Below are 20,770 nucleotides of genomic sequence, written 5' to 3' on the forward strand. Positions count from 1 at the left end.
TCTCAGGAATTTTCTCCTTAGTTCTAGGTTACTTCCCTCCTTGATTAGTTTCCACCATTGCTTCTTGTCCTGCCCTCGGGTTCTTTGGAGAATAGCTTGTCTCCCGCTTTGTGGCAACCCCTAAGATATTGGAACACTGCTATCATGTCTCCCCTAATCCTTCTTTTCATCAAACTAGACATACTCAATTCCATTAACCATTATTTATGTTTAACCTCCACTCCCCTAATCATCTTTGTTGCTCTTCTCTGCACTCTTCCTAGAGTCTTTTTTATATTGTGGCAACCAAAACTGGATGCAGTATTCCAAGTGTGGCCTTACCAAGGCGTTATAAAGTAGTATTAACACTTCATGTGATCTTGATTCTATCCCTCTGTTTATACAGCCTAGAACTGTGTTAGCTTTTTTGGCAGCTGTAGCACACTGCTGGTTCATAATTAAATGATTGTTCACTAGGACTCCAAGATCTTTCTCACAGTTACTACTATTGAGCGAGGTAACACATATACTGTACTATGAATTTTGTTTTTCTTGCCTAAGTGTAGAAGCTTACTTTTTTCACCATTGGATTTCATTTTGTTAGATAACGCCCAATGTTCAAGTCTGTCAAGATCCTTCTATATCTTAAGCCTATCTAGTGTTGGCTATTCCTGCCAGCTTGGTGTCATCTGCAAATTTGATGAAATCCCCCATCTATCCCCTCATCCAAATCATTGATGTTGAAGAGTACTGGGACTAAAACAGAGCCTTGAGGTACCCTGCTGCATACTTCCCTCCATGTATATGCAGTTCCATTGAGGACTACATGTTGAGTGCAGTTGGTCTGCTAGTTACGAATCCATTTGGTGGTGATGCTGTCTAACCCACATTTTTCTGTCTTATCAGGTAGTAGGTTATGGTCTACTTTATCAAATGCCTTAATGAAGTCCAAGTAAATTATATAGACAGCATTCCTCTGGTCCACTAATTTTGTCACTATGTCAAAAATGCAATAGGATTTGTCTAACATGATCTATTTTTGACAAACCCAGGTTGGCTTTGGTTATTACTTTGTTTGCTTTTATGTGTTCACTGATTCATTGCATACAGGCGCATACACACACACACACACACACACACACACACACACACACACACACATGGAATGTAGATCTAGCCAACTTCTTTGAATTCAATAAAGATTATTTTAAAGAAACAGAAAGTTAATAGTTTTCTTTAAAGAACAGAGGTCTACTTTTCACATTTTTTTTCTTCTGAAATTTCCAATATCATCTTTTTTATGTTCATTGATCCCAGACCTCCAGAACATAAGCTTTAATGTTACCAGAGTCACAAGTAAAATAGAAAATCCATTGCCAATAGGTTTCTGTTATCAAAATACTAAGATTAAAGTTTAAGTGTATATTTATACTGTGAAAATAATCTAAAACAGAAGCAGTAGTATCACAGTAGTATGAGATTTCAATTCATATGTTTAATAAAACAACTGAACATTTTTCTGTTTTCTTAACTTAAAGACCAATGCATATACACTAAATATAGAAGTAGACAGCTATTTTCATACAGTACCATCATCAGTTAACCATCCATAACAAAATATTTTGTATACAGTACATGCAGGTTGGATTAAAGCAAAGTTACAGTACTAAAGCAGTAATATAAAAGAATTGGATCCTGCTTTAATAATACATAAAAGACAAGAAGTTGAAAAGTGGTCTTAAATTAGTCACCAAGTCTACATCAAGTGAAAACACATGTGAAGAGCTTTTTTCTTTCTTTTTCTTCCTTTGTTTTCTTTATTTTGTATTAATTTGTGTTACTGTTTTCTGTCTTTAAAGCTATTTCTCTGTTTATCTCACATGTAAAGAGAAGGTTAGCCAGAATATCTATAACTGCTTGTGGGAAAATAAATTAAATTATTTTAACTCAGTTTTCAGTTCAGGTATAACAGTCTGTGACTGTCATTGACTCTGCATACAGTAACTTGTCTTTCTGTTTCTGTCTCAATCCTGTTTATGAGCTACACATGATCAAGATCCCCACATGCTTAAAATATTTTACCAAAAAATAAAATACTTTTCTAATCCTAGATCTTAAAATTCTATCCTACCTGAACTAACCCCCTACAGGAAATACAAGATTGTGTATTTGTGCTCCCTGTGGAGAGAATATACTCATTTCTCTTTTAAAAACATTTCTACATGGTTAATATTCAAGATATATATGTTTTTGTTATAAAAGTAGTGTATACTCCCACGACATCCACATGAATAAATATTAAAGCCTTTGAGGCTAAAGGGCTTGATATTAAGTTGTCTTTCAATTTTAGCATAAATATTTAAATATTATCTAGTGTCATAATGAATTAGATTATCAAATTAATAATAAAGTGCCCTATAGAGCTTTTTAAAGCCAGTTTAGTTTACTTTTGTTAAATGTTCAAATTTTTCTTCTTGAGCTATGATAAATACTTATACAGGAGATCTTTCCAGGACATAACTAATTATTTAATACCCTAAAATTGTATTAAAACTTACTATTTTTTTCTGTAAGAAAAGGCAACTTAGTGTGGATCTCAGTGAACAAAACAATCCAATTTTGTGCTAAGAAACCATTTATTCTAGTACGATTCCTAAATTACACAAATTAAAAACATAGAGAAATGTTTTAATTTATTAAATCTTGTATAAGTTTTGTAAAGAAATTGGGGAGTGTAATTTACAGGTTTTAACAGTTTCAAGTTTTGTGATACTGGTTTTAATAATAGTACTTCAATAATTCTTTGCTTGTACTATTTTATTTTCCATAATTTGCAATCTGCACACTGTTTCTATTTAGTACACAACGAAAAGTTGCTGGTTGGATATCCCAGTATTTGACAGGATTCTTGAATAAGCTTATGCCATTATATAGTGTTTTCTTCAGCCTTCCTTCTCTTGGACAAAAATCATTCACTCCCACGCTTGAAATACTATTTGAGTGAAGAAAGACAACCTATGAGAAGATAAAAAGAAATTTCAGTAATCACCATACAATATGTTTAAGCTTACTACCACAAGTTTAGTATTTGCTAGATGGGATTAGCAGGTTAATGGCCCCAAATCAGAGGTGGTATTCAGCAGGTTTTGGCCAGATCTGGAGAACCAGTAGCGGAAATTTTAAGTAGTTTGGAGAACCGGTAAATACCACCTCTGACTGGCCCCTCACCCACCTAGTCTCTGCCTCCCGAGTCCCAGCTGATTGGGAGGGAGTGGGGATTTTGCAGTAACCTTCCCCTGGAGAGGGGAGGGAATGGAGATTTTACAGTATTCTTCCCCTGCCACGCCCACCAAGCCATGCCACGCCCACAGAACCAGTAGTAAAAAAAATTGAATCCCACCACTGCCCCTGATCAATACAATACAAATACAAAATTTAGAAGTATTTAAGTACAGAATTGAAACAATTCTGCTTCAATTGTGCTACCTTGTGCTAGCCATAGTTACTGTTACAAACTTGACAACTGTCTCTGTAAGAGCAAGAAAAAAAGCTTATTAAATATTACCTGTAGATATTTTAGTTCTGAAAGACCAGCTGGTACTTTTTTCAGTTTATTCTTTTCTAGATGGATTTCTCTAACATTTGGTATATTAGCAAAACTTCCATTTTCCACATCTTTGATTTTGTTGTTTCCCAACCCCAACCTAGTGGTAAATTAAAATTTGAAATAGCTCAGACAATATATTTTATAATAAAACTTGAAAACTGTATAAACTACTTAAAACAGAGTATTTCAGGACTTCATTGTAAAAACTATTTTCTCAAGAACTGCTTTTCAATATTCTATTGGGCTGTCAGAATATCGTTAAATATAACTTGCATTTCTTCTTTAACATTCTTCTAGTATCTGTTACATTCCTTTAAAGTTATCTTACCTCTTTTAACACAATTTAATTCAACTTAATATATCCATAATGGAGCCATATTTTTTTCCAGGTGCTTGAAGTCTTGAAGGGCATTCTGTTTTTTTACTTCATTCTCTCCATCTATTATTTATAGGCATAGCCAAAATTCCTCAGTATATCTATTTAGAAACAGAGGTCACAAGATCTAACCTGCTTCAGGAAAAAAAGATCTTCCTGACCCCTCTTAGGTTCAAAGAAAAAAAGAAATTGACTACAATAATATAGTATAATGTAGAAATGTATTTATATGAATCAAAGCAAAACAGGAGACCTCAAAGGAATAAAAGTTATTGGAAGAGTTCTTAATAAGTTAATATAATGTTAAGGAATTATTGTTACAAAATATTGCATCAAATTTTGAATTATTATAGTATCAACAATTTTTAATTTTTATCATTTAGTTTCCTTGTTTTTCTATATAAGGCACTCTTAAATTCTTTCCTGGAGGCTAAATATATTCCCCTGGTAAGGAGCAAAGCAGGAAAAAGCTTTCTCTTATATCCCCATTGGGAAGCTAAAACTGTCTTCTTGCTGATATTAATGTTAAACATGGTAATGTTAATATAGGTAAGTCCTAAATCAGTTATGATCAAATAGAATATAGAATAACAGAGTTGGAAGGGACCTTGGAGGTCTTCTAGTCTAACCTCCTGCTTAGGCAGGAAACCCTACATCACTTCAGACAAATGTATATCCAACATTTTCTTAAAAATTAAAAAACCTAAAAAAATAAAAGAACACTGGGCTGTGTTTCAAAACAAATGGCAACAAATGCAAATCTTTCCACATGGAAATAATATTCCGGATTCCAATTTTACGGACTGGTTAGCTACCATTTTTAGGTGCCATACATTTGTACCAGTTGAAATTTCAGAAAACTCTTCAAGGTTAGGTCATATTGAATATTGCAATTGTTTATCATGATCAAACCAGAACATAAGAAGAGTCGCAGTTCGTATTAGGAATAGTTGGGCAAGTGCCCGTTAACAGCTGGTGCAACACAGAGGTGGGTTCCTACTGGTTCAGACCGGTTTGGCCGAACCTGTAGTAACTTGGCGGCCTGGGTCGCTGGAACCAGCAGCGACCCAGGCCTGCCATGCCCCCAAAATGGTTCGCCGCCATCTTGTTTCTGCCTTATGCGCATGTATAGAGCAATTTTGTTGCACTGTGCATGCGCGCAGAGCACGCCTCAAGCATGCACGGCACGTCCCTGAGCAAACTAGTAGTAGCTGCAGCCAGGACCCACCCCTGGTGCAACCCCATCGTAGAATAAGCTGTCCTTTGGGCACAGGCTCTGGTTTTCCATACAGCAAAAGCACCTCTGTCTATCAGGATTTCATTTCAGTTAGTTCCCTTGAATAATATTACTGAGGCTAAGAAACAGTCAGATAAATTGACTGCTTTCTCTTTACCACGTCTACAGACAGAATCAGTAGCACTAAATGTTATCAGCATACTAGTGGCAACTCATTCAAAGCTTAAGTTCTACCTCTGAAGATTTTTATATCGAATGAAATCTTCAAGTTCAATTGCAGAGATCTTGTTGTCATCTAGATGAAGTTCCAGGAGACTGGATGGCAATGCTGTTAAAAAGGAGAATATGTATCTTGAATAAGTTAAACATTAAAAATTAAGCATTAATATATTATTAGATATGTGGAGATCAAATGTTGCAACGTTTTTATGGCAGCTATAATTGTTACAGGAATACATAGTGACGATGAACAATGAGGCTTCTCTTGTTCAAATACACATTTCAGGAATTAAAATGGCATAGATTGCTGAATCGAAGCAGGATCATATTCTCCAGGTTGTTTCATTCACAAGAAGGAAAGTGATGACATCCTATATGCACAGATGTCCCACTGCATGTCAACTTAGAATATCATCTTATGCCAAAATAAATTATTGACATTTCTTTATTTTCTCCTCCCCCCCCCATTTTTTTTTAATTTTTATTCAAAGCTTTAAAACACAAACTCCAAAAAAGGGGAGAAAGGAAAAGAAATACAAGAGGAAAAGAAAACTAGATAAGACTATATAAAGATAAAAAATGTGAACAAAACAATAAAATATCCCCCTTGGGGAATACTGATAAATATATTTCAAATATAATAATGCTCACTCCCTTTGCAAAGTAGGCACACAATTTATAAATTTCTACAACACTGTTTACCTGACCAACTTGGCCTACATCTATGTACTACATAGAAAAGAGCATAGTTAACAGATAACACTAACAGCAGAATTAAATTTCAAAACCCTCTGTTAACAGTCTACTATTATATTGAACTCACAGAAAGACTACTACTTTATTTTCATGATAAAGCTTGCATGTTCAGGTTTCAATTGGTGGTACTTCCTAAAATCTGGGAAATAGATCTGTAAATTGCAATGTTTAGTAGTTGGTGGCAACATCTCCTTTTCTTCCCTATTTAAATTTGAGAAAAGTATTGCCATTTATTATGACTATTTCAAAGAAAATTGTAGTAACAATTTAGAGCCAAGGTGGCGCAGTGGTTAAATGCAGCACTGCAGGCTACTGCTAGATCAGCAGGTCAGCGGTTCAAATCTCACCGGCTCAGGGTTGACTCAGCCTTCCATCCTTCCGAGGTGGGTAAAATGAGGACCCAGATTGTTGGGGGCAATATGCTGACTCTCTGTAAACCGCTTAGAGAGGCCTGAAAGGCCTATGAAGCGGTATATAAGTCTACTGCTATTGCTATTGCTATTGCTATTATGAGTGCTAAAATGCGTAGGTCGTGCAAAACAGACCCAAATCTGCATTAGCATATGGAAAATGGTAAGTGTAACAGCATTCTTGTGCAAGCCTCATGTTGATCTGAGAAATAGTTTTTCAAATTAAATATAAGGCACTTTTGTTATTTTAGAACTGTTAGCCAATATACACAACAAAATTTTGTGGCATCTTAAAACTAACAAATGCCCACCACATAAAATTAAAGAGATGGAGGCATTAAGCAAACTTTTAAAATGATACTGCTTGTTATATTCATGTATCTGTTTTCTGTGTTGTTGCACTATGATCTAAAGCATGCCTTTGGTTTCCATTATGGTCTAGGAAAATATTAGCTCTCCAATGATTTCATCTTGGCAGCTTTATTATGAAATGCCCAAAAAACAGTTTCTTCTTGTTGGTTTCCAATTCTACCTTTGTTTTTCTAATTTATGTATGAATGTACATTTCTGTTTATTGGATTCATAAACTAGTCACTAATATTCATACATGTTGGCCTTTGAGATTCATTTGCAAATGATTCTTGAACAGACTTGTGCATCTATGGCTGAAAAATAACTTTGAATATGCCAATTTCTTGTCCTTAAGAACTTGCAGATACATAAACTTCAACTTCCAGAATTTTCAGCTCATCTTGAAATTAGAAGATTAGGTAATGTCAAATGTTATTCCAATATCTTTCCCTGCAATTCTCAACATACCTTTATCATATTTTTCTGGTATTATGCCCAGAGGTGGTATTCAGCCAGTTCTGACAGGTTCCAGAGAACCAGTAGTTGAAATGTTGAGTACTGTATTTTTCGGACTGTAAGACACACCGGTGTATAAGACGCACCAAGATTTCGAAGAGGTAAATTTAAAAAAAAAAAGTTTTCGCACTCTGCAGGCCTCCCAAACCCACTGCGTGCCATGTTTTTTGTGAAAACAGGGCATGCAGAGAGTTTGAGAGGCCTGCAGAGTGCTCCTGGGGGCTGTGGGGAGCAAAAACCAGCCCATTTTTCGCTTGCTTTTGCCCTCCCCAAAGTGCTCCAGGAGCACTTTGCAGGCCTCCCAAACCCTCAGAACGTCCATTTTTGCAAAGGGCGTGGGGTTTCAGAAGCCCAAAAATGCTGTATTCAGTGTATAAGACGCACCCAGATTTTCACCCTCTGCGTCTTATACTCCGAAAAATACAGTATTTCATAGCACAGTCACACAATATATGGTGAAAATTTACATTTGAATAAATGTGTAGATTATTTGCTTATATTTTAGCATTTAAGATCATCCCAGGATTGGATGCAAAGATATTACAGTTCATCCACTAGCGTTTTTCTTTTCTTGAGTTGTTATAAAAACATGGCATGCTTTTACAATTGATAATTTAATTAAGAACAAAAATATTTGCTGAAATGGGAAATAGGTTTTTCTGAACTCTTGGAACTTTTTAAGTTATTTTTTTAACCTTTTGACAGAAGACCACATGTTTCAGCCTTTGATGTTCCTGGAAGATCGGAATATAGTTAGGGTAACTTCATAGTAATTTTCCAATTTAATGGTTATGCTGATTGTAAACCATACTTCATTTAATTGGTTCTCCTATGAAATCTTTTATGTTTGACCATCATAGATGTTGATGCTCCGGCTTTTCTATCAAGTGTATTTTATTGGTGTACATCTCAAAAGGAGAGTGCTACTTCTTGAATAGGAATGACAAATTCCAAAGAGGTATGGACTATGTTTCTCCTTGTGGCACATATCAATACTCTGCAAGTTTAAGATGGTCAATTTAATAAATAACTTGTTATTTGACTTAGCCTAAAATTTACCTCCAGCTCTAATAAGCATGATTTCTGGATTGGATTCTAGCATAAAACAATATGCTTGTTTTGATGTCTATCAGACAAATAAATTGTACAGCTTGTTTATTTGCCTTGAATGCAACTATTGCATAGTTAGATCCTCAACCATCGGACAATGATTCTCTGTAACATTGATTCTTTAAACCTGGATTGGGTAATTTGTTCTTTTCACTGTTTGCTTAGTTGTATATGTATTTTTTTCTTTCCAAGAATGACATTGATGTGCTCCCAAGCTTCTGGATCCTATTTTCAGAAATCATTGAATTCTTATAATATGTCATTACATAATATGTCATTACACAAGTCAGTTATAATTATTTTAACTGAAATAACATATTAATATCAAATTTGAAATATAGTTTATAAAAGAAGTTAAGTACATTTAACTTATACTTATTTAATAAATAAGTATATTTATTTAAAAAAAAACAAAATACATCATACCGTTTGGTACAGATGTTAATTTTGCTTCTGCTATCCTTATATGGTAGAGTGTCAAACCTTCAAAAGCCCCAGGTTCTATTCCATCGTTGTCAAGAGGATTTGCACTCATTTCTGTCAAAAGAGAGCACTTTCTGTTAGTTGGAAGTACAGGTGATTTTCAAATTTCAAAAAGCCACCCCAATCTGGTTTTTTATAGTTCCAGTGAAAGAGTACAGTGATTTATTCTTTATAATATATTAATTTGTATATGAATAAAGGAAGTGGCTTTGTACAAAGGTGTAGAAAACCTCCTAACACCGTTAATTTATAAAATATGGCATAAATTCATGAACAGATTCATTTTTGGAGGAATATACACATGACACATTGGTTCAGTGGCTAAGATGCTTAGCTTGTTGATCAGAAAGGTCAGCAGTTTGACGGTTCAAATCCCTAGTGCCATGTAACAGAGTGAGCTCCTGTTACTTGCCCCAGCTTCTGCCAATGTAGCAGTTCAAAAGCATGTAAAAATGCAAGTAGAAAAATAGGGACCACCTTTGGTGAGAAGGTAACAGCGCTCTGTGTGCCTTTGGTGTTTAGTCATGCTGGCCACATAATCACAGAGGCATCTTCAGGCAGCTCTAACTCTTCGGCTTTGAAACGGAGATGAGCACCACCCCTAGAGTCGGGAACAACTAGCACATACCGTATTTTTCGGAGTATAAGACGCACCTTTTTTCCTCAAAAAAGAGGCTGAAAATCTGGGTGTGTCTTATACACCGAAGCCTCCTGCCCCCTTCACCAAAATCGCTGTGCATAGCTTGTAGCAGGCTTTCAGAGAGCTTCTGGGGCTGGGAAGGACAGAAATGAGCAAAAATGGGCTATTTTTTGCCCCCTCCCCCAACCCTCAGCAGCACTCTATAAGCTTCCATAAGGCTATGAATGCAATTTTTTTTGACGAAAAATGGCCATTTTCAAAAAAAATGTGCCATTTTTTTGCTGGTTTTTGCTCCCCTTCCCCAGGAGCACTCTGCAAAAACGGGCCCGTTTTTGTGAAAAACGGGCCTGTTTTTGTGAAAAACAGGCCATTTTTGGGAGGTTTGCAGAGTGCAAAAACTCCCCCCCCCTTTTGGAAAGTTCTTTAACTGGTTGATGAGAATTACATAGATCAAGTGCTGTGCCAGCAGAAACACCTACCTATCTACTGTATTTCTCTCTATCTCTATTTCTCTCTCTCTATCCCCCTACCTACTCTCTCTCTCCCTATTTACTGTATTTCTCTCTGTGTCTATTTCTCTCTCTATATCCCTCTACCTACCAACCTATCTACTTTCTCTTTCTCTCTCTCCCTACCTATCTACTGTATCTCTCTACCTCTTTCTATTTCTTTCTCTCTATCCCTCTACCTACCTACTGACTCTCTCTCCCTCTCTCTCTCTCTATCTCTATCTCTCCCTTTATCTACCTACCTACCTAACTACTCTCTCTCTCTCCAAACCTACGTACTGTATTTCTATCTCTTTCTCTCCCTCTATCCCTCTACCTATCTACTTTTTTTAAAAAAAATGCGTCTTCAAAACCTTGGTGTGTCTTATACGCCAAAAAATATGGTATGTGCGAGGGGAACCTTTACCTTTACACATGATAAATTAAAACCATATATATCAAAACTTTTAAAAGGAGTGAAATATTGGTGCACTTCATCCTTTCAAAAATAAACATTTGCTATAGACAGAGCCACAAAATGAATTGGATTATCAAGCTGGTTACCAAACAAGAGCTATCCACATATTCCTTTTTAATAAACAAATGATTATCTGCTTTCTCTCAATTCCATGAGGCAGCTATTTTTGTTTAAACTATGCAGCACAAAGTAATAGGAATCTGTGTTCTATCTGTGAAGTTTGAACAAGAAGATAGCATTAATTATTTTAAAGGAGATTTTTTTTATATGAGTGTTTTGTTTGTTTTTGGCTTAATGGGATCTCAAAAAATAGAAAATATGGCAAGCAGACTATAAATTACGTATATCACATTAAGCCTCCAAACCTTGAAGTATACCTTTATATTATATTTGAAGCAGATTGATTTGTTTGGCTTCTTTTGTTCCAAGGTCACATTGTTTTGATGATAGAAGAAGCTCAATACTCCTATCCATCTTTAAATAAAAATTACAAACCTCAACTTCCATAAAATTATTAAATCTATACAATCCTTACAAAATAAAACATTATTTCAAAAAATAGGTTTTTAAGAATTTTGAAATAAGGAGGCAAGATTTGCCGTGGTAATGTTAGATAACTTTTGGGTTGTGTCCACATTTATGCTATATGATTAGTCTACCTTAGCTTTGAATGATTATTTTACACAACTCATGTATCAGAATTCCATAACTTTTCTCTCCTAGTAAAGACATTTGGCTTTCTACAGAAAAGGTCATGAAGATTGCAAGAAAACCTTTGTATGGTTATTTGAACCTGGAAATATTTTGACAATATGTACAAGAATAAATTTCCAAAAATATACCTTGTAGTCTCCATTTATTTATCAGCAAAAATGCAACTTATACATATGTATGTATGTGTGTATGTATGTGTATATATGTGTGTGTGTGTATGTGTGTATACATACACACACACATATATATGTACAAAAATGCACATACATATATACAGACACCCAAACAAGCTTTTAGTGTGTAACTGATAAAATTATAATGAAGCCAATAGTTTTTATTATGTTGATGGTCTGAATGATATGAATAACTTGTAAATCCTTCATCAAATATTTATATATTGAATGCAGACAGGTTCTCTTGTTATCTACTAAGAAATATTACTTCTCTTATCCTTTTTCCATTTTAGTTTGTTCAATCTAAATTTCTCTACTAATGGTTTATTTATTTATTAAATTTGTTCACTGCTCATCTCTGTGATTCTGGGGGGGTTACAGAGTAACCTTCCCCACCCCCCACTATTGTGCAGCAGATTTATAAAAATAATACACTTACCTAAAACATGTAAAGATTTCATTCCCTTAAATATGTCTTTATGAATCTTTTTAACTTTGTTGTCATGAATTCTTATCTCAGCTAAACTTCTTGGCAGATTTTCTGGGATCTGAGTTAAATGATTATGGGACAAGTAGAGGCGCCGCAGCTTCTTTGTTGACTGAAATGCTTTAGGATGGATCTTTGTTATTTTGTTGTTGTTCAAGGCAAGGGCCTAATCAAAATATGAGCTTAACGTTAGGCATTGATTTTATTTCAAAGTTCTCACTTAAAAAGACAGTATGATATTCTTTAAATGGAAATATATTGGGTTTTTTTAAGTATTCAAACTTTTGCAAGCCATAAAACTCCAACTTGAAATTGTTTATGTATGATTTGAATAAAGCAGAAGTAACATGGAAATGGAGTCACTAAAGACTGCCAAAAGAAAATTAGATTTAATTCTAATATTACACATAAGATTTTATCTTTTGCTTTTACTATAGATTAATAAAATGATCACAAATTGATCAGTTTTGAAAATGTGGTTAGTATAGATCAAATTACTGATTTTCCAAACAATTATCTTTATTTATCTCTTTGAACATCAATTTACATTAATCTTATGCTGTTATTCAGAGTGTGTGTGTGTGTGTGTGTGTGTGTGTGTGTAGGTGGTAGGTAAAATGAAGTATGATAGTGTCCTGAGAAGAAGTTCAGAAAATAAGCTTACATATAGTGATGAAAGTCCTTTAAAATCGTTTTCCTTGATCTCTTTTATTTTGTTGTTTTGAAGATCTATCATACGAGTATCTAATGGAATATTCCTTGGTACAGAAGTCAAGCCTATTTATAAGAAAAAAATTATGAATATTTATTTAGTAAACATATTTCTGTGCATTGCAATCAAAGGAGACTCTTGGTGCCTTTTATAGAATGTATACATAAAATAAATAAATAAATACAATAAATAAAATAAAAAAGAAAATGAAATGAAGATGGCAACATTCACATCAGGGGAAAGTTGTCTGAAACAATTTCAACAGCTTCCAAAAGACTAACAAGAGAACTATTCTTTTTGCCATGGTCAGGCTGTTCCACTGTGTTTGGCTCTCTACAAAGAAGCAGCACTACCCAAGCCTCTTGAAAGTGTACAATTTGTTTTTTTCTAGTAGTTCCAATTGGTTGGAGTGATACTGACAGGAGTAGGCAGTCTGGAAAGTACTTAAGAGACTAAGCTGTAGAGGGCTTTATGAGTCAACTCCAGCACCTTATATAGGACCCAAATGGCAAACAATGCAGGATCCTAAAAGTGCCATAATATGCTCCCAGTGCTAGAATTGCAAAAGGAGGCAGCTGCTTCATTTTAGACTAATTGTAATTTCTGAATACTCTTTAAATGCAGTCCCAAGTAGAGTACATTAAAGTTGTCTAACTATGTGTTGTCTAACTATGTACGAGCATGAGTTAGAGTAGTTGGTCCTCCTATTCCTGCTTCACCACTGGCATGCCTGCTGAAGCTGGGCATAGACCACTCTGGAGTTCAGAAGCAGCCCCACGTTGTGAACCTACTTCCTGGTAGGTAGTGCTTGTGACAAAAAGGCGTCAACCGTAACTCCAAATTGGTAGGGTTCAATTTCAATTTGTTATTTCTCATCCCAAACTTGACAGACTCTAGATACCGGTTAAGGTTAATAATAACTCTCCCATAAGTCAGATGGCAAAATACAATTAAATATCATCAGGATATTGAAGATACCCATCCATAAACTGTTGAATAATGTCTTTTTTTTTCACGATACACAACTTCGCTAATAAATTCATATAGAAGTTAAAAAGCAATGGATACAAGACAAACACCTGTGGTGTTCCATAAATCAGGGGCCACTGGGCCGATCTCTCTTCTCCCACCAACTAAGAAAGGAGTAGAATCATGGTTAAAACAATCCAAAAGTGAACCATGGTTGATGGTATCAAAAGCTGTTGAGATCTAATAAAAACAGAATGGGCCTACCTCCCAAATCCAAGTCACAACACAGGTAATCTAGAAGATTGACCAATAGTACCTATGCCCCAAAATTAGGCCTAAACCCTGATTGGACTGAAGACTGAAAAAGATCAAGATAATCCATTTGTTTAGGATGATGCAAAGTTGATTCATCCTAACCATTTAAATAACTGTCAAGCCCACGCAATAGATCAACAGAGTTCAAGTTGACTTGCTTATTGTGCTTCTACCTATAGTACACGAATCTACCCAGACTGCTTGACTTGGGAATAGACAGATAAGTTTCCATGGAGCCTAAGGTGGAAAAGAGTGTTAGTCTTGGAGCTTTTGCAGCTGTGCAGTGATTCAAAGCTAATTGCCCACTTGAAATAACCTGCTGACTGGGTATTACCCACCATCAAGTTTCCTTTAAAAAGAATTACTTTAATTCTTTAACACCATTGCATCCAATTTTTTTAGCATTTTTGAACTTAAAACAACTATATTTTCAGTATGGCTAGAAGCAAAGGTGCAAAAGAGCTAATATAATCTTGGGCTAGATTAATACAGGTCAGTATAATGTAAACTTTATGAAAAATTACTGTTCCTCTCTATAATATGTTGATCTGGTCAGATTGCACTTGAGGTTTAACTTAGTAACAATGCAAGCTTCTGCAAATGCACTAGATCATCAGAAATTAGGGGAAGAGTTGGCAATCCCTAATACGCTACAGACTTTAGGAACCAGTAAACATGGACCACTGGCTTTCCTTAACAAATAGAGGAGCACTGATGAGGAGGAAGAAAGCAGGTAAAGTGTTTCTGGAAATACTCATCAAGCAACTATCTTTAGCAGCAGGATGCTGGGATAGTGGTGTGTTATAGAAATTCATAGTGTAATCACATAATTGGGGTGTGGGAGAGAGTAAACAACATCAATAGAATCAGCATATTTGGCAGGCAATGTAGGAAGAGTTCTTGCTGTTCTTGATGATGAGAGCAAGAAACTGGTAGCATTATACATTATGAAATTTTCATGATAGAGAATCAGGGGTTATGGTTCCTCAGTTTCAGTGAATATGTGGCTTGTGAGCTTGCAATCTGCCCAACCCTAATTTCTTGGGAAACACAACAGGAAGCTAGGTTAAGTTTCACAGATTCCTCATGGTTGTATATGAGTCATGGCACTGTTTGATTGGTCCTATGTGTAAATGCTGGTCATAAATAGTTTCAGCTTTTGTAGGGGAGTTGTAGAATGAATGACGAGCATTATATTCATATAGTGGATAGTTACATTAAATTATTTGTATGACCAGAAGTTATTAAGACTTGCAAGCGGTACTCAGACTCGATCTGGATTTATAGAGTAACAGAAGTAACTAAAATGTAAAGTGTGCTTGTCTTATGGCCTGAGCGTTCTAGCCTCTGAAGTCTCAAAGGTTGGGATTGAATCATTTCACATTAATATTTGGATCATCTGCTTATAATACATTCCCAACTATCCCAGTTAACTGATGCTTCATCAGAAAAGGAGAACTTCCATGCAAAGATTTCCCATATTATAAACATAGACCTTAGGCATATTGGTGCTATGAAAATTTTTGGCCAGGCTGAAAAAGGAATGGAAGACCAGACATAAGAGATAGAAGTTAAGACGAACATCAATTTATCTTATAAGTGGCAACTTAAGCCAGAGGAGAACAATCCTGGGAAGAGTAATTCCAAGACATCTCACTTTTCTTAACGCACTGTCAATGAGTGAAAAATTTCTCTCATATTTTCCCACAGTCTGTATTTAAACATTAAAAATACCTAACTGAATTCTGTGTAATTCTTGCTTTTTTAATTTTGCCCAACTATGTGGGGCCTTTTTCCCTATTCACTTTCTGCCATACTCTCCTGTCAATACCCAAGCAGACTTTAATTAATACAGTAAAGTTACTAAAGTTCCATGATGAATTTGCCCCATTTAAACTTGACAGTCAGGTTTCTTTTTCATTCCAATCCATATCTTGAACTAACAACTGTAAATCAGCAATATGCTATCCCACAGATAATGCACTCCATCAGAGGCAAAGAAACTAGTCAGTCAAATCATCCAAACTAGTTTTCTAGAGTGTTACACAATTGATATTTTTGTGAACTCCAGATTGTACTGTAGCAAAAGGGGAAGTTGTTCATTTTGGTCACTTAAAGGCAATAGGCCAATTATTACTCATAATCAAGACCAATTGATGGGGAAATCCTTAAAACTGAAGGTGGGTATTGAAATAGTATTAGTGCATCTCTGGAGTTTCTTCTCAGGAAGCTGAAGAAAACTTACTAATGTCTACATCACCAATGTACTGCATAGATGTAGCTTCAATGATAATTATCCTTACCTAAATCAGAACAGTGGACAACTCTTAAATAGCATTGACATCCAAAGGGACATACTGGAAATATGTCAACTGGTATCAATGGTGCTCTGGTAGGAAAAAGGGAATTGTCATCTTTATCATCATCGTCAACATCATCATTGTCGTCGTCGTCATCCAGATCTTCCATATCCATGAGCATTACATTCTTAAAGGTGAAGTATGAAGGCTTTTGGAAAGGCTTAGCAGAACTTAAGGCCACAAGGAGCAGGAATATATATTCCTTCATATTTGTAGAATACACATCCCTAAAACAAAACATGATGAGTGCCAAACAAAAAAATACCATTATTGATCTTGTTATTTCAGAAATATTAAACAGAAGTACCACATATAAATATATAGAATATAAATGTTAATTCATCTGTTGAGATTTTACCTGAGAACTAAGGTGGCTAAAATGTTTTACTTATATGGAATTATATTATATATATGGAGACCTTACAATTCTCTTAGAAACTTAACTTTTGAAATAAAGGATTTGATTGTTGCAGAGTACAGTATTCAGTCTGTATTGCCAGAATGATTAGCTTAGCCTTTAGAAATGAAATATTGTAGAAGCTTGGAAGGAAAATAAGGCTACTAAGCTGGAAAAGTTCCTATCCCACTCAGAGTCCAGTCTGTTCTGTTTATAAAGAAGCACATAGTTGAAAGATAATTGAATGGGGTCCCAGTTGTAAACTATAATCATTCCCCCCAGCAATTCTCCCAGAACACCATCTACTTACATAGTTTAATGTACATGGTACCAATGGCAGAATATAGTTCTATGCTATTAGTTATTTATTTGTCATATCAATGTACTGTAGTTTAATTGAAAGGAGTTAAATCTGTGGGGGAAAGTGCTACAGTTTCCTTTCTTGTTTCTGGCAGTTTGTAAAGAAAAGAAAGGGCTTCTGCAACATTCCCATATTTAGTTAAGAATCCAGAAATGAGCTGTTAGAAAGCATATGTGGGTTTGTGGGTGTGTTTTATTTTTCAATCCATGCTCTTCATAAAGAGAGTATAGAATTTTTCCAAGTATCAGTATTAGATTGATTTGTTTTTAGTTTTTCTAACTCCCACCCCCACTTTTCCAAAAGAGGAATATTTTTGAATTCTGGCATTTTGCCATTCCCCAGAACTTATCAAAAGATAATAAATTTAAGTTCTACTTAGACTATCAGCTAGTTCCTTCAGGGATCTAAGATTCATGTAATCTGGATATTTTGTAAAAAAAAACTAGAGTTTCCATTTTACAGTTAAATAAAGTCACAGAGAACAGAAAATTTTTCATCCAAGTTATAAGGGATGATGATAAAATAAATGCATAATGGTCCAGTATATATGATTTCTCAGTAATATGAATATGAACTTTAAATTAAGGTGTGAAATAATTAAGATATAATTGTTTAAATTTCATAATAGTAGAATAGTGGTTTGAGTTTTGGAATCAAAAATAATTAGATTATTTTTTCTATAACTTGATAAACAATGTAATTCTGTGTTCTCTATAATTTGGCTTGGCCACTTAATTAAAGCAGGCATGAGTGTGCACATATGAGTTCTTAGAGAAAAACTATATTTTGTGAGACTCTAGATGCCTATTGTGTCTAAAATTCTCAAAAACTTTCAAGTATTCTAGCTGTATATCTTAACATATTGATAGCATTTTAAAACACGGTTTGTCTCCTGACCCCCCTCCCCCCCAATGCATTGCATTATTGTTCAGAATTATCTAATGAAGTCCTGGATTTTTCTGAGCCAGTAAAATGAAAGCAAAGAGGGAAAGAATTCTATGAGCTACTAAAACTCCGGGTACTTTTTCATGAACTGTCTTTGCCCTGCAAACCCTAAGGATGCAGTGTAACATCGCTACACTGCATTATTTAGAATTAACTGGTTAAGGGAGACTGTCATATCATTGTCATAACCACAGCACAAACCGTTATGGCAGTTTTAAGGCTGACACATCTGCTGTGGTATATGTTGCCTGACCCAAGTTCACTTTGAACAACTGTTTCTGTTATCTTGGCACCCTCTCTGACCATAGTGACATTTCCATCCCCTTCTCTTCCAAATCACTGCTATATTAACATATTTTCATTTGCATTAGATCCATTTAATATTTAACTTTAATACCATCTCAGGTTTATCAATGACTGCATGTTTAGCAGGGGTATAGGGCAAAGCATGGGTTCCTCGTGAGTAAATTAGTCTAAGGGCTTGTGCTTGACCGTGGCCATTCTACTTCCAGATAACTGTAAGGCAGCAGATTGCTTAACTTTAAAAAAAAATGATTATTATTAAATTGTCTGAAAATGCACATTCAATATTATAAAATATGTGTGTTCTACCTTGTGCCTTGTATGGTAATCCTTTATATCCAGCAGATCCTTTGAATATTAGTGGCTGCCAAGATTATAAGAAATAAAATCCTGTCTTGAAGAAAGCATTGGTGATTTTGAATAATATGAATCTAAGCCCTTCTTATTTAAATAATAATCTCAATAATACGAAAGGTATTCCATTTAAATGAAGATGCTGTCTGGAATTTCTGAATAGTTTGTTTTTACAGAGCAAGTCAATAGAAAATGCTTTGATTCAGGCTGCCAATATGGCCAGAAATAATGTTACTTAACTTTATTAATTACGTTCAACCAGAAAGTTGGACTGCTTAGTTTGAAATGCTAAAGACTTCATCTGCATGGAACTTAAGGCAGAAAGCTTTCCTGCCTAGTTTTGCCAGTGCTCATATACCCTTACTTTAAAAGCATGAATATTTGTGAGGCCACATATTTATATGTGCTGATTAATCTGAAAATAGAATTTTATAAAATCAAATTGCATTGAATATACATGAAATATGAGGAATTTCTGCTAGTTTATTTAGAAATAAGCCCATTTGAGTTCAATGGCACTCCTAGGTAAGTGTTACCTTGGTAGAATTAGAGCCTAAATGGTTTTCATCAGATGCACAACTATTCTGTTTGATCCAATCAAATAGTCCAAATAGAATAATGAATTCACACAATGATTTCTAATGCATATTATTTCTTCACCTAATGGCTATTTTCTAAATGCTAATTATAGGAAGTTCATTCCAGTTCTATTTTTCTGTTTTTTATATAGTAGAGGGCTCAGCTGACAGTATAGGGGAGGCATTCTATACAGACCTCCATTCTCTTTCATCCCTTAGGAAAGTAAAGGATGGGGAGATTATGAATTGCTGAAAATATGGCTAAATACAAATACTGAGTCTGTGATTTACTTGCTTGACAGAAAGTTCTCTTTGAATGAACACACAAATAAATGATATATTTTTCTGTTCATAGTACTGTTTTCTAATACATGCTGTAAAACATCAAACAGTATTTAAATACATTATTAATATTGACAAAAGAATATTGCTTCATTAGAACACTGGTGCATTAATAAAAAGTTTTTTTTTAAAAAGACCTACCTTGCAAATTTGTGAAGTTCCTTAAAAATGCTCCAGCTATGAAAATTATTTCCACCTTGATAATTTATAAAAAAATGAGTTTATAAAAGTAACAGTAAATATTTTAAAGGAATTAAAAATCCCTCCAAAGGTCTTTTTCTTCCTGGCACCCTGGGTAATACTTGAATAAACTCCTTCTGTGGATTAGTCTATCTGAGCACTGAAGAATAACACTAAGAAAACTTGTTATTGCTCATGTGTTTTTCATCACTGCCTGTATCTGAGCCAAAACTTCTAGCTAACTCTAGACGTCTCAGCACAAGATGTGGTTAAATTTGAACCTGAATAATGGATGGCACAAAGCCAGTGCAAACCCTGGATGGTCCATTGAAGTCTGTTGTACAAGTACACACCTTATGAAACAAAATATAGTATTTTCTTGTATGGCATTTTGAAATGTGCTGCCTATCCAAAGCAATCTAACAGCTTAATCCTAACAGTGATACTGTTTAAGTGACTAGTTACTGGCAATTCCTAGTTGACCTTGGCTGATCCCTAAAGCTAAGCAGGATCAGATGTAGTTAGTACTTGGAGGGCAACCACCAGCTAATCCAAGGCTGTAGAAGCTGAGAAACAATCCAAGAAGGCAGTTAGAAATTGTTTCCATACTGCTGCCAGAAAACTACTTGAAGATTTTTTTTAATTTTTATTTAAGAAGGGTGCCTGAAAATATTTAAATGAATGAATTAGAGATGATTCAAATGCAGTAGAAAAAACAGGATAGAAAAATTTGTTTAGTAACAGAAAAAAATAAACATTCATTTTAAAGTCTCTGGTAAGGATACTGTGATTATCAAATAGGGAAAGAATTTTTCAGAAATACCTTTCCAAAAATGCAGCACAACTAAGTTCGATCCCTTACATATGAATGGTAAGAACTTCACCTTACATTATTTTTACAATACAACAGAATTTTGGATAGCCACATTA

General features: G+C 34.8%; 2 protein-coding genes across 3 annotated transcripts in view; one reads left to right on the forward strand and one right to left on the reverse strand.

Annotated features, from left to right (window-relative positions):
* Nucleotides 1-20,770, forward strand: part of CENPP (centromere protein P) — a 151,856-nt gene that overhangs the window by 68,869 nt on the left and 62,217 nt on the right. The window lies entirely within an intron of this gene.
* ASPN (asporin) lies at nt 1,475-19,996 on the reverse strand. Its single transcript, XM_014065325.2, has 8 exons — nt 19,802-19,996; nt 16,324-16,607; nt 12,689-12,801; nt 11,977-12,190; nt 8,988-9,098; nt 5,434-5,527; nt 3,545-3,683; nt 1,475-2,994 (listed from the first exon to the last, which is right to left on the reverse strand). The coding sequence occupies exons 2-8, from the start codon at nt 16,586-16,588 to the stop codon at nt 2,797-2,799; spliced, it is 1,134 nt and encodes a 377-aa protein (XP_013920800.2). The 5' UTR covers nt 16,589-16,607; nt 19,802-19,996; the 3' UTR covers nt 1,475-2,796.

This window comes from Thamnophis sirtalis, unplaced genomic scaffold (genome assembly GCF_051295495.1).
Source record: "Thamnophis sirtalis isolate CommonGarterSnake01/CBP01778 unplaced genomic scaffold, rThaSir2_p1.2 scaffold_3, whole genome shotgun sequence".
NCBI classification, from domain to species: Eukaryota; Metazoa; Chordata; class Lepidosauria; order Squamata; family Natricidae; genus Thamnophis; species Thamnophis sirtalis.